The 16,551-nt window shown below is 58.1% G+C and overlaps 1 protein-coding gene across 4 annotated transcripts; it reads left to right on the top strand.

The window, feature by feature from the left end:
* The first annotated feature begins 578 nt into the window (after positions 1 to 578).
* Positions 579 to 16,157, top strand: GRK6 (G protein-coupled receptor kinase 6). 4 transcript variants are annotated; one of them, XM_054841710.1, is made up of 16 exons: positions 579 to 698; positions 3,898 to 3,993; positions 6,699 to 6,811; positions 7,124 to 7,201; positions 7,475 to 7,575; positions 8,857 to 8,949; positions 9,259 to 9,322; positions 9,601 to 9,730; positions 10,482 to 10,626; positions 11,406 to 11,443; positions 11,580 to 11,669; positions 11,761 to 11,969; positions 12,250 to 12,387; positions 12,639 to 12,776; positions 12,937 to 13,071; positions 13,579 to 16,157. In XM_054841710.1, the coding sequence occupies exons 1-16, from the start codon at positions 647 to 649 to the stop codon at positions 13,675 to 13,677; spliced, it is 1,719 nt and encodes a 572-aa protein (XP_054697685.1). In that variant the 5' UTR covers positions 579 to 646; the 3' UTR covers positions 13,678 to 16,157. The 4 variants fall into 4 exon arrangements, with proteins under 4 accessions (XP_054697685.1, XP_054697684.1, XP_054697686.1 ...); XM_054841709.1 differs by having other exon boundaries at positions 9,601 to 9,741; positions 10,436 to 10,626; positions 14,613 to 16,157; XM_054841711.1 differs by having other exon boundaries at positions 9,601 to 9,741; positions 10,436 to 10,626; positions 13,857 to 16,157.
* Positions 16,158 to 16,551: the final 394 nt, after the last annotated feature.

The raw sequence follows: 16,551 nt of genomic DNA, 5'->3' as shown, positions 1-16,551 counted from the left end.
AACACAGGGGCAAGGTGCAAAGAGGGTGGCACTCTCCAAAACACGTAACAGGAGCCCAGGACACCTCTGAGGGCCAGGGAGGGGCCAGGCCCCCCCGTCCTCCCTCAAGCAACAACAGAAGCTACGGCACACCTACGCACTCTGCGGCGCCCTGGCGCCGGCACCCTTTATAAAGAGTCGCTCGGCCCCACCCCCTACAAAACTCCCCTATCACGATCCATTCAACAGCAGAGTGGCAGCTCTTCACCCAATCAGATGCCGCAGGAGGCGGAGCCCGATCTGTGGTGGGTGCCGTTGACGCTCGTCCAATCTGTTCCCGGAGTGACAGCTCGCCCTCCAATCAGCACTCCCTCCTTGTCCCGGCAGGGCTTCGCCAATGGCCGCCGAATGACGCGCGCTTTTCCCCGCCCCGCCCTCCCACTCCTCCGCCCGCCGCGGGGCCAACGGGAGGGCAGCGGCGCGGCGGAGGGGGCGAGGCCTCCTGGGAGGCTGGACCAATGGAAGCGCGGCGCGGGAGGAGCGTGGGCAGGCATTGGCGGGCTGGGCACGGGTGGGCGGGGCGCGACGCGACGGCGGCGGGGGGAGGTGGCGGGGCGCGGGCCGAGCGGAGGGGAGCGGTGCGGAGCCGGTGGCGCCGCCCGGGCCCATGGAGCTGGAGAACATCGTCGCCAACACCGTCCTCCTCAAGGCCCGCGAAGGTGAGCGGCGGCGCCGGGCGGACGCTGGTGCCCGGAGCCGGGGCGGGGGGAGCCGAGAGGAGGTGGCAGGCCCGGGGCGGCGATGGGGCAGGCGGGCCCGGGGCTAGCCCGGCCGCGGAGCCAACCTAGCGCCCGGGAGGTGCCGGTCGGTCGGTGGCCTGAGCCGTGAGCCCGCCGGGCCGCCTCTTAGAGCGGCGTCTGCTCCCCCAGGCTGCGGCCAGGCGTGCTGCAGGCTCCGGCCATGTCTGTCAGCTCCCGGGGGGTCGCGGCCTTGGCTGCCTGCGGCGCTGGTGAGACCGGGGAGGTAACGGCCCAGGTTGGGCACCGGCCGCCTCAAAGCCGCCCTAAGCGAAGCCCCGGCGCTGGGCGCTGCTACGGGCAGGTGGGGGCTGGTCAGCGCCCCGTGCTGTGCTGCTTCTGGGGGGGTCGAGCCCTCCCAGGTGGCCTTGCTGCATCTCCCGAGGAAACAGCCCTGCAGCCCCTGCCTGCCGGTGCCGGGAGCCTCGGGCCTTACCCCTCCTAGAGGCTGCCCTTGCTCCTCTGGTAGGGGGCAAAGCGGCTTTGGGTGCAAGTTGATTTTAGGCTGGTAAACTGCTGCTTCCCACACAAGGACCGATCCTGAAACTGCGGTGGTGAGCCCCACCCCTCCGCCACCTTCACACCAGCCCTGACCCCTGGTCCGCTCAATGCCAGGAACTTTGCTGCAGGGCCACGAACCTCCTGCTGCTGCTTCATGGGTCATGGCTGAACTCCAGGGCCTCGGTGGGGGATGCAGCCAGCCAGCAGTGGGGCTGGCCTGAAGGTACAGAGGAGCCGTGCAGGGAAACCTCAGGATGGCTTAAGGAGAGAGCTGGGAAGTCTGTCACACGAGAGCCTGGTCCTTTGCAGTGAAGATCTGATTCAGCCAGGCGTTGGGGAGTTCATTAGATCACATAAAGTGGCGGGGAAGCGCAGTCCCTCCTGGCCCATGGTGTGCAGCTGGCCAGACCGAGTCATTCTGGAGCCTGAGGGGCCAACTGAAATCCAGTTAGAGGGCTTTGGAGATTAGATTTGTGGGAGCAAAGAGCAATGAAATTAAATTTACATGGGCAGAAACATTTTTGAGCTGCTTGAAAATCAGGCTTAGTGTAGGTACTTCAGGCGTGGTGACCGTGGTGGACTGTGACATTATGGTTCATAATGGCAAGGATTGATTCAAAACCAAATCCAGACAAAACCAAACAGCGGCATCTGTGACCTCTAGACACAAAACCCAGCTTCACGTGGAGTGAGTGACAGGGAGACTGGCTCCCGTTGTGCCTTCAGCAGAGCGGAGTTTGGTTGCCAATGCAGAGCAAGGCATCGGATGGCTGTTGCGGTGCTTCCCAGCGCTCCTCCAGTGCCTCTCCCTCAGCAGACAGCGGGCAGTTTGGCTGCAGGCAGATACGATCCGCTGGCACGCTGGCCTGCAAGAGCTGTGGGTGGCTGTGCTGCCTGTCCATGGCTCTCCCACCTGTAGCTGGGCAGCCGTGGGTGAGCTCTGGCAGCCTGTGTGACAGGACAGAGCCGCTTTGCTGGCCGGGTCCGGCAGCACCACATGCTTTGCTGCAGCTTTGACCAGCTTTGAGCTATCACCGAGCCCTGAAGCTCCCTTGTGGTGAGCTCTGGGTGGAGGTGGCCCACCCCTTGCCTTGCCTCCGAAATGTGGGTGCTGAGAGGTTGGTGTGCAGGAGACAAGTTCCCTGCTGGGCTGTTTGTGGCATGGGGAGGGTGGGGGAGAACCGTGCGTGAAGGGCACTGGAGCCTCCTTTCAAAGCAAACGACTCAAGAAAATGCAAGCTGCTGGTCCTCGTGCTCTGGGTGCTGTGGGGCATTGCTCTGCCTTTCTTTTAGTGCTCATGGGGTAAGGATGGCTTGTCCTCCCGTGCTGTTGCTTAGTTGTCCCCATCCGTTTCGTTGCCACAAGCTGTGGCTGACAAGGTGTCTGTGCTGCTGGTTTCTTCCACCCCTGCTCACCCTTGAGTCACTTCCTTCCTGAGTTTGTACGATCGTGCAGCCCAGCTGCTGGTGCGAAGCAGATGTAGCACAGCGACCCGCAGCGTACCAGGGGCTCGGTCCGGGGCTGGCCCTGCAGAAGACCGGCTATGATGGCCCTGTCCCACCTGCCTGTCCAGCCAAGGCTTCCTGCAGCATGGGGAGCTGGATGCCAAGGAACTGTCTATGATTAGGGGCTGAAATGCATCCGTAGTGGAGGAAAGTATTATGAAACTGTTTCTCAAGAGCTGATAAACGATGTTCACCCCCCCCACCCCCGATTTCAGAAATCTGTGCCTTTGGCCCAGCTCGATGGGGTGATTTAATGTATTTCCAAAGGGAGGTGGGAGATTGTGTGTATGTTGGCACGGAGCAGGACCAAAGGCAATCCCTGGAGGGTGGCTGATCCCAGCAATCGGTATTTCAGTACTTAGTACTTGCTATGATGTAAATTTTTTGGTCTATCTAGAAGCTTTCCCACCCTGTCCTACAGCACTGGGCATTTATTCCAGCAACTGCAGTTAGAATAATATATCTGGTTCTTGGATCTCGCTTTTCTGAAGCTGGCTTATCTCTGGAGAAAGGTGGGAGTGTCCCCACTTCACAGGTGGGAAACTGAAGTGATGAGCCCCGGGCGATGCAGTGAGTTGTCTGTGGAGCTGGGATTAGAGCAGGAATTCCTGTCTCCCAGCCTCGTGTCCTTTCTCTGAGAGCCTCTCCCTGCAGTAAGCAATCAGTCTGGAATGAGTAGGTGGCAAGAACATCGCTACTACAGCAGGAAGAGCTTCACACCAAGCAAGGCTTGGCCTCAAGAGGCGATTAGTTATACAGAGGTCCTGAGGACAGGCCTGGGAGCCAAGAACTCTTGTGCAGGCATAGAGTAACCTGTGGCTTTAGGCATTCCTGCCTCTGCCCTGATTCTCCAAACTTAAATACGAGTAACTGAGATGTTCAGGTGAAAGGTCTTCATGTTCATGGTTGTGACTTTGTTCAGCACATGCTTTGTTCAGCCAGAGGCTCTAACACTTTTGTTCCACTAGCCAGGAGACGGTGGTACCGCTTCGATCTTGTTTTCCTTGCCAGAAATGGACAGAGGGTGTCTCCTCATTCAGCTCCTGGCAAGGTTAGGCTGCAGTCGGACATCCTTACTTCATAACTCATGGTACCGATTTTGCGTGCCCTGCAGGTGGTGGTGGAAACCGGAAGGGCAAGAGTAAGAAATGGCGCCAGATGTTGCAGTTCCCCCACATCAGCCTCTGCGAGGACCTTCGACAAACCCTCGGTGAGATGTGGCAGCTGGCGGGAGCTGAGCAGCACCCAGGCTCCACTCTGGAGCGGTGGGTGGGTGAGCATGTGTGGGTGGTGTGCACCCAAAGCTGGGCACACGTGAAGGCAGTCGCGTCTGCAAGGGTCAGGGACATGTAACGGGGCATGTGTTAGCCAAAGCCCAACCAGGATCACTCAGAGCTTGGGGTGCAGGGAAGAAGCAATGGGTAGGTAAGTCACAGCTGCATGGCGCTCACCTGTTGATGTACCCACACGCCTTTCAGACTGTGATGAGCTTCACTGGAGATACCCCACCTTCTCTGTGCAAACAGACCTGCTCGGTGGCGCAGAGTTTTGGACCATCTCTCTGGGGTGCCTTTGCATAAATAACAAAGGTCCTGCTAATGTCCTCTGGGCTCCCTGTCTCGGATTCAGCCCCACGCTGCAGACCTCAGTTTCTAACACTAATGCAGCAGCTTTACTCTGGCAAAACTGGGCTCTTGCTGTGCGGTACGGATGAGAATTGTACAGTTGGGCAGGGCTTGGCCTGTCATTTTAATACTGCACTTTGTACTCTTCATGGTTTTAATGTTGTTTGTGCAGCAGGCTTGGTCCTGAGATCACGTGAAATTATTTTGGGGCATGGAGGGTGGGAATGCTCTGCTTCCTGGGAAGGGGAGAGCTTGTTTAAGTTATCACTCCGGATTCAAATGCCAGCTGGAAAGTGGCACAGTGCTGGCCTTTTTTCAGAGCGGGTGTCACTGGGCTGAGTGAGTTTGGGTTTCTGCATCTCCAGTCCCCAATTCCACCCTGCCCAGGTGTTCCAGGTCCTGGCAGCCCCAAGGAGAGGGGTGGCTCCCTTTGAGGGCACATGGGGCTGTAGCACTTGGAATAAGTCAACCTCTGTCATCCACACTGTAACCTCCAAGCTCCCAACAACCTGTTTCTGCTGCCGTGCACACTGGGCACCACCTCTCGGGGCCAGCTTTGCAGCCGAGTGTAGTCAGACTCTACCCTTGGTTTTGCTGCAGACTGCCTCTCCGGAGCAAGTTCTGAGCGCCGAACACAGCTCCCAGCATGGACTCTCCTTGCAGCTCCTATCTTGGCCATCCCAGCGCCATTTTGCTCCTCTGACTGTTGTGTGCTCTCAGCAGAGCTTTCCCTCAGCTGATGCCCATTCTGTGCCTGTAGCTGCCCTCTGTGTGGGTGTCACGACATTTTCCAGCACTGAACTTCACCTTTGTTGTGCTGCCCATTTGGCAGCGGTGAGTGCTGGTGGTCTGGTTGTCTCTGCTGTCCGGGACAGTGACCTTGTGAAGCTTTGGGAGGCAAGTCCCTCCCAGCGGCTGGCTGTCACTGCCCGTGTCCCCACTTCTCCCTTGGGGACACATGCGAGAAGTGCTTCTGGCCCAAGTGGCGGCCGCCTCGCTTGCTTTGCCCGTGGGAAGGATGACCCCGTTCCTTGTGCTCATGTCACTCTTTGGCTGGAGTGGCTTTATTTCTCCTCACAGCCTGCTAGAAAGGCATTTCTTTCCTATTCCAGAGGCTTGGCAAGACCATGGGCATGGTGGGCTGGTTGCCCACTGCAGAATTAAGCTTTGTGTGCCCTGACCACAAGGAGCAACCTTGTGTGAGCCTGGGCAGTGGCGAGGGTGGCCGAAAACTTCTGATCTTGCCATCAGCAAACTCTCATCCTCCCAGCTGAAGGGAACTCCTTCCCTTGCAGACACAAGGAAACCGGCTGGTGCAGCAGAGCTGGTGAGGCGGCCTCCTCCCCCACGGCAGCCTGGCCGTCTCTGCACTCTCGTGCACCCTCAGGAAGCCGCAGCTTCCTCGGGAGAAACTGCTGTGCAGGGAGGGGAAGGCCGGCAGTACCTAGCACCGGGGAGTGCTGGAAGTTCCCCTGCACGCTGATGGACGGCTGCACGTCTGTGCCCCAGGCAGCCCGCAGCCCTCGGTGGCAATGGCTGTAACAGAAATCTGTTCTGGCCTGCTATCAGACAACATCTTTTGAGTGGAAGAGGAGGGAAAAAAGCAGAGAACTGGAAGTGCTCTGGATAGTCAAAGAGGTTTGTTTGTGCCTGGGCTGCCAGGCTTCAGAGAGGGGTAGGAGGAATCAGCAGGGAAGCCGAGCTCTGGAGGGCAGTAGGAGTTTACTGACAAGCAAGTGGCTGTCCCGTGGAGTGGGGGGGTCTGCTATGTGCAGCATTAACGGGACATATGTGGAAAAGGTGCCCCCCATTTTGATGCTGCTGCTTCCAGCAGGGCCTTTGGGAATAGGAGTGGTTTGTTAGAGTCATCAGAGCAACTCTTGGCCAGGACAATCTGCCTCGAAACGAGCTCAGTGTGTTCCTCATGTTCCAAGGAAAAGTTGTGTGTCTGGAGTAGTCAGTCGATCTCCTGGGGAGAGGTTTGAGAGGCCCAGGCAATCAAGAGACACCAAGATCCCTTGCTAGAAACAAGAGGGGCAGGCTGTACAGAACAGCAGGTCAAACAAACCTCTTCCAGGGAAGAGGATCTTCCATAGGGGAACGTAAAAGCTTGGTCATGCCTCTTGTCCCTGTTGGGTGCATTTCACTCTCCTGGGAGTCTCAGGCTGGTGGGACCTGCGAGCAGCCAGCTGACAAGTCACGAGCCTCTCCACTGCTGCCTGTGCCTGGGGTGGTGGGCTGTGGCTGCTCCTTGGAGGTTGGCAGTGAGTGGTCTTCTCCACATTTGCAGAGCGGGACTACCACAGCCTGTGTGAGAAGCAGCCCATCGGGCACATGCTCTTTCGTCAGTTCTGCGAGACACGACCTGAGCTGTCACGCTGTGTGAAGTTCCTGGATGCTGTGGTAAGAGCAAAGCCCATCCGGCTTCGTTGGGGGAGGCAGGTGCCCTGGGTATGGATCAGTTGGCCCTGGGTGTTCTGGCAGTTGCCAGGTACTTCTGGGCACGTAGAGTTTTCCTGAAGGAAAATCCTGTGAGTTGCAGTTTCTCCAAGATAGGGCTGGGTCTTTGCTTAGGGAGCTGTTTGCTGGAGATCTGGTTTTCCAGGAAAGCATGGGAAACCTTGAGCAGCGGGTGTTGCTGTTCTGCAGCTGTTGCCCAGTAGCAAGGCTCGGTTCCTGGCTGGACTTGCTCCTCATGCTGTTTGCTCTGTGCAGGCAGGGTACGAAGTGGCTCCAGATGAGAAGCGAAAGGAATGCGGGCAGCACCTGATTGAAAAGTACTTGAAGCCAAACGTGAGTAAGAGGGTTGTGTTTGCTGCCTGCAATGGTAGAGCAATTGGAAAGCTGACAGCTGTCATTACCCGTGTCCTGCCACAGTGAACATGCTGGGCGGGATGGTAAGGGCAGAGTACAGAGCCACCCCGCGACCTCACAAGCAATCATTGCTGCTTTTCCCGCTGGCCCTAAAGCAGATGGGTGCCCGTGTGCTGTTACTGTGGGCTTCTCCTTCCTGGGAGGATCCTTGTGCTCTGCTCCCTATGTCCAACTCCATCCCTTTGTCCCCAGAGTGAGGACCATGTGCCTGAAGTCCCCTCGCAGCTGGTGGATGCCTGTTGCGAGAGGCTGGAGCAGGAACCTTCCAAGGAGCTCTTCAAGGAATCCACTAAGTAAGTTGGAGGCTTGGGGCCTGCCTTCAAATTGCAGGAGTGGATGCTATAGCTAACTCACCTCATCCCCTGTGGTCCCTTCCTCCAGGAGAGCGAGGGCCAGTGCTAAGACTGGGGCCTGGGGAGTTTTGGGCTGGCAGTTTGCCGCACAGCTACAGGAAAGCAAATGCAAGGAGCTCCCCTGGGCTCTGGGAGCCACAAGCTGCTGCAGAAACTCTGTCACTTCTTTCAGTCTGCTGTTGTTCTGAGGCTGCCATTTGGGAAGACCCCGTTTCAGCAAGCCTCAGCATCTGGCCACGCTATTCCTAGTCTTGTGCCAGGATCTCGTAGGCACCCGTAGAGCAGAGCTGACAGCTGCAGTCCCGGTGCCAGCTGTCCTCTCCCGCTGGCCACAGATGTGGCCGTTGTGGTTAGGTTACGCTGGCTGTTGCTGCAGGGATCTAAGGTCACTTACGTTCCCATCGCAGAAGCAGAGGTCCTGGCTCCGGGTGTGAAGCGGAAGCTGTTAGGCAAACCGGGCTCATGGCCTCCACCCCTCCCTGAACAGTAGCTGGAGCACGTTGCCTAATCGAGTGCAGGGCTGTGGCAATGGGTTTGCTGCAGTCTTCTGGGGAGCGTTAGCTCTGTGTGTGGTAACTAGTGTCGCTGTTTGAATGCAGAGCCTCCAGGCTGGGCCCTGCCTGCTCTTGGCAAGCTCTGAAAGGGGAAGAGCCCATCCGCTTCTCCTTGATGCATGTCTTGAGTCTAGACACTATGTCTAAGGCTCTTTACTCCGCTGGGCAGCCCTGGCACCGGTCTCCGAGGCAGTTAGCGTTCTCGAGCAGGATCCCCTGTGGCCTTTTGTGCTGGATATTCATCTGAAAGTGAATAACTCGGTGCCCGGTGCCGAACATTGCTAGCAGCTTTAGGCAGCTGATTATAGCCTTGTGTGTGCATTTGCCCTGTGAGCGGAGGGGCAACTGCAAAGAGTCCCATCGTTGCTCTTTGTCCCACAGCCCAGGCTGGTGCTGAGAAGCCACAATTAGCAGTGTCAGCCCGGTCCCAGGGTGCTGTGTTCATCACAGTGGTACCTCCAACACGCCTTCCTTTTGCATCAGGCTTAGCGCAGAGGGTGGGCTTTCTGGGCCAGGGCTGCGTGGGTGATTCAGCACCAGGCTGGATGAGGGGATGGCAAAGTGACCGGGCTCTCGGGGCTGCTCACCCCTTCTTTCCTTAGACCGCTGACCTTTTCCACAGCTGTGATCAGCTCTCAGCAACCTTGCTGGCTCTGCTCTCTCCTAGGCTTATCCACGACTACCTGAGTGTGGCTCCCTTTGCCGACTACCTCGACAGCTTGTACTTCAACCGCTTCCTGCAGTGGAAATGGCTGGAACGGTAACGTTCCCCAGCATCGCTGGGAGACCTGCACCCTGCTCGCACGGGCTGCCTGAGGGGTCCCTTGAGCTCCTTGCCATGCTGAGGCCTGGCCTTTGTCTGCTCTCACTCTCCTTCAGGGCCGTTTATTGGCACCATCAGCCTCTGCTGGCTGCCCCAGCCTTGCTTGCCTCTCAGGGAAGCAAGGTCTGTTTGAGCAGGGGTTTTGGGGTGAGCCACAGTCTCTCAGGTCAGGGCATGGGATGGTTTGGGCTTCAGCCCCTGCTATCTCCCTGCTCACATCTCACTCCAGTTTCCTTTGCCTCACAGGCAGCCAGTGACCAAAAACACTTTCCGTCAGTACCGTGTGCTGGGCAAGGGCGGTTTTGGGGAGGTGAGTGACCAGCATTTCCTCTACATTCAGGGTACCAGGCAGTCACCGTTGCCTGCTGCCAGATGCAGCCCTGGGTTGGCCATCAGGGTGCCACAAGCTGGTCCAGCACCTGGCTGGAAGGGCTGTGGGGGCTCTGCTGGGCATTGCTGTGCTCTGGGCGTCGCGTGATCTGGGGACAGGGACATCTTTGCCTTTCCATGCCTCTTCCTGAGAGCAGAACCTAGACCCCCACCCTGGAAACGGCAACGGGAGAGTGCTGAGCCTTATCCCCCCTCCAGGTTTGTGCCTGCCAAGTGCGTGCCACGGGGAAGATGTATGCCTGCAAGAAGCTGGAGAAGAAACGGATCAAAAAACGGAAGGGAGAGGCCATGGCCCTGAATGAGAAACAGATCCTGGAAAAAGTGAACAGTAGGTTTGTAGTAAGTACATAGGAATTGCTCTCACTTCGCTGCAGTGGTTGATTCTTCCTCCAACCAGCCGGCCTGGCACCTCGGTGCTGCTCACCCCATGTGGAGAGGCAGGAGCAGGCCCTGCCCCACAGGGTAGGGTCCTGCTGGCTGCAGATCTCTTGCAAGGCTGGGGTCTGGCAGGACGTCCTACTGCCTCCACAAGATGACCTAAATGCCCCCAAAGTCAGGCCCAAACACCCACCTGGTCTCACTGGCACCTCCTTAACCTCTGTGACAGAAGAAAGCAGCGAGAACTGTCTGTCCAGACAGCCAAATGGGCAGAAGCCTAGCCCTGAGCTGTGTGGTGGGGAGCTGTCTCCCTGGCTGCGCTGAGGTGTGGACAGTCTGAAACCTCCCCTTATGGAGGATTCATCAGGCGCTGCCCCGGGGTTGCTGTTGGGTGCTGCTTGAGCTGGAGGGAAGCAGTTCTGGCTCAGGGAAATAGCATCCTCCCTGTCTGAGGAAAGCTGGGAGTGTGCAGGGGCTGCTGGGCACTTCCATGTCCTCCCTGGGTTTGCACCGTTCCCCCTCTGCCTCCTCTGCTGGCAAAGGCCCGGTCCTGCTGCCCATGAGTGGCTGTTTGGGTGACAAAGTGCCCATCAGAGTGTGGGCACCTCCCTCTTCCAGCTGTGTCTTCTAACAGCCTTTCTGCCCTGAATTGCAGGTGAGCTTAGCCTATGCATATGAAACTAAAGATGCTCTCTGCCTAGTGCTGACCCTCATGAATGGAGGGGACCTCAAGTTCCATATCTACCACATGGGAGAGGCTGGCTTTGAGGAGCCCCGGGCAGCTTTCTATGCTGCTGAGATCTGCTGTGGCCTTGAGGATTTGCACCAGGAGAGGATAGTGTACAGGTGCGTGTTGCCTGGTCCCTGCTGGGAGACCTTGTACGGGCTGCAGAAGCAAAAGGGTTCCTGCTGCTCTTACTAGCCCAGCTGGGTCTGTCTGCTCAAGAAAATAAACTCAGACTTGAAAGCAGAACAGAGCTGGGTGAGAGGGGATCAGGAACAGAAAGCTGATCTCACGGGAGAGACAGGAGAGCTTAGCTTGGCTTCCTCCTGCTGGTAAATGATCACCAAGAACAGGATGTGATCCTGCTGTGAATGCCTCGGGGCAGGCACTTGGGCGCTTAAGTCCCTGGGCGTATTGACACTAGAACAAAGGACAGTAGGTTGCCCCAGTAGCTCAAGATGGAGAGCTGGGCAGGAGGGAGAACAAGCTGGTTGTATGACTGTACTCAGTGGGTTGTGTGATGCAGAGTGTTAGGGATAGCGTGGCTAAACACGGGGCCAGAAAGTCCCTTCTGGTCCTACCCCACGCCTTGCTCTGGGGCAGGACAAGCAGAAGAAGTCTCTGCTCCATCTCTCTTGCACGGCCTGCCCCAAAGCAAGCTCTGCACCTGCAGAGAGGGAATCGGCCACAGCTGCTTTCTTGTGGAGGGTTAAAGGTTAAAGATGGGGAGAGCTTGCAGGGCTAACTCCAGGGCAGGGGTGAGGGGAAGGTCATCTGTGTGCCCAAGGCAGGGGCATTGCATCCCTCTGCTGCTATTCTGTGCCTTCTTGAGATGTTGCTGTTCCTTGTGTCCTTTGCTTTGACAACGGGCTTCTTGCTAATCAAGTCTCCTCCTTCTTAGGGACCTGAAGCCAGAGAACATATTGCTGGATGACCACGGTGAGTGCAGGGTCAAGAGAAGCCCTGGGCCTGGGTCCTTCTCTCTTCCTCTGCTTGAACTAGGCTTGCTCTGTGTTCTTGGCAGCTTCAAACTTGTCCCTTGGCCTTGTCATGTTAACTTGCCCCCTCTGTGCAGGTCACATCCGTATCTCAGACCTGGGGCTAGCTGTGCATGTTCCGGAGGGCCAAACAATCAAGGGCCGGGTGGGGACAGTTGGCTACATGGGTAAGTGGCCCTAGCTTAATCTAAAAGTGTTCTCTGGCTGAGCGTGTGCTCTCCCTGCCCTCACACGTCCTTCACCCCTGCTCCTATGTAGCTCCGGAGGTGGTGAAGAACGAGCGCTACACATTCAGCCCAGACTGGTGGGCTTTGGGCTGCCTGGTGTACGAGATGATCGAGGGACAGTCCCCCTTCCAACAGCGCAAGAAGAAGATCAAGCGGGAGGAGGTGGAGCGGTTGGTGAAGGAAGTGCAGGAGGAGTACTCGGAGAAGTTCTCGCCCTGCGCCCGCTCCCTCTGCACCATGGTATGACTGTGCATCCCTGTCCCTTCGCTCCCACCACCTCTTTGCACGCAGCAGGAGAACATCAAGGCTGCTCCCTGTAGTGGTGCTGGTGGCAGCCAGGTTCCCCTGTCTCTGATAAGGCAGTGCAGGAGGGTCCAGAGTGCCTTAATTCCTCACTCTCCTAGCTGCCCGGAGGGCCCGTGCCGTCCCTGGAGACATACTGCAGGATCCCAGCCAACCTCAGGGCTGCTCCTGCCTGAAGCACCCCCCACCCGGGGCACTGATTTCCTTTGTGTTGCAGCTCCTGTGCAAAGACCCTCTGGAGCGCCTGGGGTGCCGAGGAGCCGGGGCCAAGGAAGTGAAGGAGCACCCTCTCTTCAAGCACCTCAACTTCAGGCGGCTGGAAGCTGGCATGCTGGACCCGCCCTTCAAACCAGATGTAAGTGCCTGTCCATGTCCTGACCTCTTCAGTCACTGGTGCTGTCAAGGGAAGCAGGAGCCCTGGGGTGGCTCACCTGAAGAGATGGGGCCTGTTCCCTTCCCTCTTGTTTCTGGAGTCTGGCAGAACAGGGGTCAAGCAAGCTCTGTGCCACAGGGAGAAGGGGCATGGGCTTGGCCATGAGCCACGGTTGTTTGAGGTGGTGGCATCTTCATGGAGCCTGGCATTAGAGCAGTCTTTGTGCTGTTTAGCCCCAGGCCATCTACTGCAAGGATGTTCTGGACATCGAGCAGTTCTCCACAGTGAAAGGGGTGGAGCTGGAGCCCACAGACAATGACTTCTACCAGAAGTTTGCTACGGGAAGTGTGCCCATTCCTTGGCAGAATGAGGTAGGTTTGCAGGACAGGTCTTTGCTCCTGCCTGTGCCTGCCCTGGCAGAGTGCAGTGTCCCACAGGGTTCGTGCTCTCCCTGCTGCTCTTGCACTCTGCTGGGCCCTCACTGTTGGGCTTTGTGTGGCAGTCACTGCAGCTATCTGTACCCTCTTCCAGATGATCGAGACGGAGTGTTTTAAGGAGCTGAATGTCTTTAGCACAGATGGCATGGTGCCCCCAGACCTCGACTGGAAAGGGCAGCCTTCTCCACAGCCCAAAAAAGGGTTACTCCAGCGCTTGTTCAGCAGACAGGTAAGAGTTTGTCTGGCATTTCTTCCCCAGCAAGTCCTCTAGCAGCACTGAGCCCGCTCCTGCCTATGCCAGGCAGATCTGGCAGGGAGGTGGGCATGAGGGGAAGCAGGCAGAGTCTTTCCCTGTGCTGGGTGGCTCGGGGGCACCCACGCAAGGCTGCAGGGAGCCAGCCCTCGGCTGGCTGGCGCCCCCTGCGCTGGGGGAGTCAAGAGGGCTGGGATGGAGTGTCCTGGCTAAATGTGCTACAGTCACACAAGTGGAGGGTTGTTGTCAAAGGCATTAAAATACCAAGTCTGCTCCCTTCCTACATAAATAATACCATCCCTGAAGAAGACTTTGCTCTTGGAATGGGCTCCTGGGCTCCCCAGAGCATTTCTGCCAGACCTTGAGCAGGCAGAGAGAGCAGTGCTTTCGAGGGATGAGGAGAACGGAAATGTCTTGCAGCTGCTATGGGTTTGCTTGCCTGCCTGTCTCCTCTGCGCAGAACAGTCTTTGCCTTCTTTCTAGGACTGGCAAAGTCTGGGCTGCTGCCTCTCAACAGCTGCTTGCAGCTGTGGGACTCAAGCGTGGTTGGCTCTGGACCCGCTCTCAGCCACCCGGTGCTGACTCCTGCTTCCCTGATGAGCTCCAAGTTGTGCTTCACTGTTCAGTGGACTGCCCTAGCCTGAGCCAGCTCTGGGCTGGGATACCCAGCCCTTCCCAAGGCAGGCAGGACCTGCCAGAGGATGGGCAGCTGCCTGTGGCAGAGGTTGAGCTGTGATTTGCCGCATGTTTTCTCTTTCCAGAGGTGAGCAGTCTCTCCTGGCTGCTCTGTTCAGGGAAATACCTGGTGGCCCGCGGACATGGGAAGATCTGGGAAAGAGGAGTGTTGTCCTTCAGTGCCTATCCCCTTCCCCCAGCAAAGCACAAGCTGCTTGTTGTTCTAACTGCCCCCTGAGCCACTAATCCCGCTTCCCTGCTCTCGCTGCCTTTGTGGGGAGGCCTTGCCCTCAGCTTGAGCCAAAGCTGCCCCTGCACTGCCACTGCTGGGAGCTCAGCTCCCAGGGGGCTGTGGGAAGTTCCCTTCACTCCTCTTCTTGGATGTCCAGGACACACAGAAGTGTTGAGAAACTGTGAAGGGTTTGGTATCTCCCCATGCTCAGACTCCCTCCCGTTCCAGCAAGAGGGCTTTCAGCTGCTTCTGTGGCTGGCTGAGCCCTGAGCAGGGCAGATCGTCTGTGCTGGCACTGAGCTGTCTCTATGGGTGGCTGTAGTCCACGGAGCCCATCTTCTTCCCAGCTTCTGAGCTAGTCAGCTGTGTGCTCACCGGTCTGTCTGCCATGAGCTGAACCCTCAGATGCAGCTTGATTGTTTCTCTGCAGACTGGGGGTCCCCTCCAGCCCCTTGCCTCCATGTAGCTCTCCTATGCACAGGCCTGGGGGGGGGGCCTGGCCCTTCCCTGCCAGAGGGCAGCTGTAGGCTGGGTTGTGTGACTGTGCTCACCCTCTGCTTGCTGTGCTCCTCTCTCTCCCTCTTCCCTCTCCTTGCCCTTTTGACTTCAGGACTGTTGTGGAAACTGCAGCGACAGCGAGGAAGAGCCCACCCGGCTGTAGAGCACAGCTTGTTCTCCAGCCCCTGGGACCCCCTTGCCTCTCCGGGTGCCCAGCAGAACAACAGCCCAGCCTGAAGGACAAAGGTAGCAGTGGCCCCGCTGGATTTGTTTACAGCTTTACACGTCTGTATTTGAAGACTGTGAGGATGGCTCCGGGACTGGCAGCAGCACACGGCTCGGGCCGAGGACCTCTGGCCAGGGACAAGCCCTCGTCCCTGGGACAGACCTGGACGCTTCTGAATCTGCTGCCTGGACTGTGCTGCTGCTGTCCACCAGCTGCCGCTGCCCTCCCAGGCCGAGGGTGGGAGGGAGGGATTGCGCCGGCATGGGCCGAGGCCAGGCCAGAGCAGCTCTGCTGACACATTCCACAGTGCCGAAGCAGCACTGCAGGGTTGGTATATATTTATATACGTCGGTCTGTACATATCATGTTGGTTTTTAATCTATAGGTGGGGGCCTGCACTGCCCCCACCCTGTCACAGGCACAAATGTCCTCCTATGGGGGGAGTGACAGTCCCAGCTTTGTACCAGGGAGTCCTGGGCAGAGGCCTTCTGTGCCTTGAGGTGTCTAAAGCATCTTTCCTGGACCTTTCTGGCCGTGCTGAGGCGTCCCTGGCTCCAGCGGAGTCCATTGCTCAGCCCCGAGGCACAGGAAACTGCTGTGCCAAAGCGTCTACCATTGCATCCTGGCAGCAGAGCGTCACTGCCTCATCCCCGCTTCCCCGTCTGCCGGAGCCCGCTTCCTCCTGCCTCGTCTCGCACATGCTGTCAGCTCTGGGGAGCTGATCCCAGCTCCCTCTCCAGACCACCGGCAGGCTGCCTGCAACACAGCGGGACACAGCCGCTCTCGTGGCATCTGCTCAGGAGGTACCTGCTGCTGGTTCCAAAGGGTCGGTCTGATCCCTGGCATGGTGCAGGATGACCCCAGTGCAGTCCCACCAGCTCCGACTAGCCATCTCTGCGTGCTGGGGGTGCCATGGTCCCCAGGCCCAGCTCGGTATCGGAGGAGCAGACATGTAAGGGACTCTGCTTTCAGGGAGCAAAGCTGTGGTAAAGGGAATGTCCCTTCTCTGGGTCATGCTGTGAGCTGTGACCCAGGACTGAGTGGGGCTGGGAGCAGCCCACCCGCCATACCAGCTTAGTGGCACGTCCCCAGGGGTCCTGGGGAGCCAGCACAGCCCCTGTGCCTGAGGGCAGGGCAGGAGTGGAGGGGCCAGAGCCCTGCATGTCCCTGGGGAACAGCGTGGGGCTCAGCCCATCTCTCCATTTTGCTTGTCCTGTCCCCTCTTGTGCACACTTCTCCCAGCTGTGTCCCAAGCAATAACTTGTCTTTTGTGTGTGTATGTATGTGCACGCGTGCGTGCTGCTGCCTTGTGCTGGTTCTGAGCCAGGCCCCCCGGGGGGGCTGAGCACCTACTTGGACCTGTGGTATCATTTGCTTGCCTTGCACTAAAGTTGGAGAGTATTTAAATTTTTAACCTTTTGTTAAGCGTGAGATTCGCTGTGCCTTGTGTTGCTGTCATGTCAAGGGGGGAGCCTGCTCTGGGCTGTGCAGGGTTGTTGGCTGTAAAGAGGAGAGGAGCAGGGACCCCTGTTCCTGGGCTGCCTTGTGCTCTGCTGGTGCTCCAGTCCTGCAGGGTAGATGATGCTGAGCCCTGGGGACCGCAGGTGGCCCTTGGTGGCTTCTGCTGGGCAGTTTGGGTCAGTGCGGGGGCGTGATGGGTACAGAGCCTCGTGCCCTTGGGATGCTCATGTCTGCTGTGGTCCCCTTTGGGGCATGTCCCCCTGCTGCCCTTAGCACAGCCCTTCCTGGGCTGTCATGGGTGCACTGTGGGGTCGGGGGAAGTGTCCTGCTCCCCTCTAGGTGCTGTGCCTCACTGCTTTTTGGG

Source organism: Grus americana, chromosome 14 (genome assembly GCF_028858705.1).
Source record: "Grus americana isolate bGruAme1 chromosome 14, bGruAme1.mat, whole genome shotgun sequence".
Lineage (NCBI taxonomy): Eukaryota > Metazoa > Chordata > Aves > Gruiformes > Gruidae > Grus > Grus americana.
The sequence above is the reverse complement of the archived record's forward strand: the minus strand, read 5'-3'. Positions and strand labels throughout refer to the sequence as shown.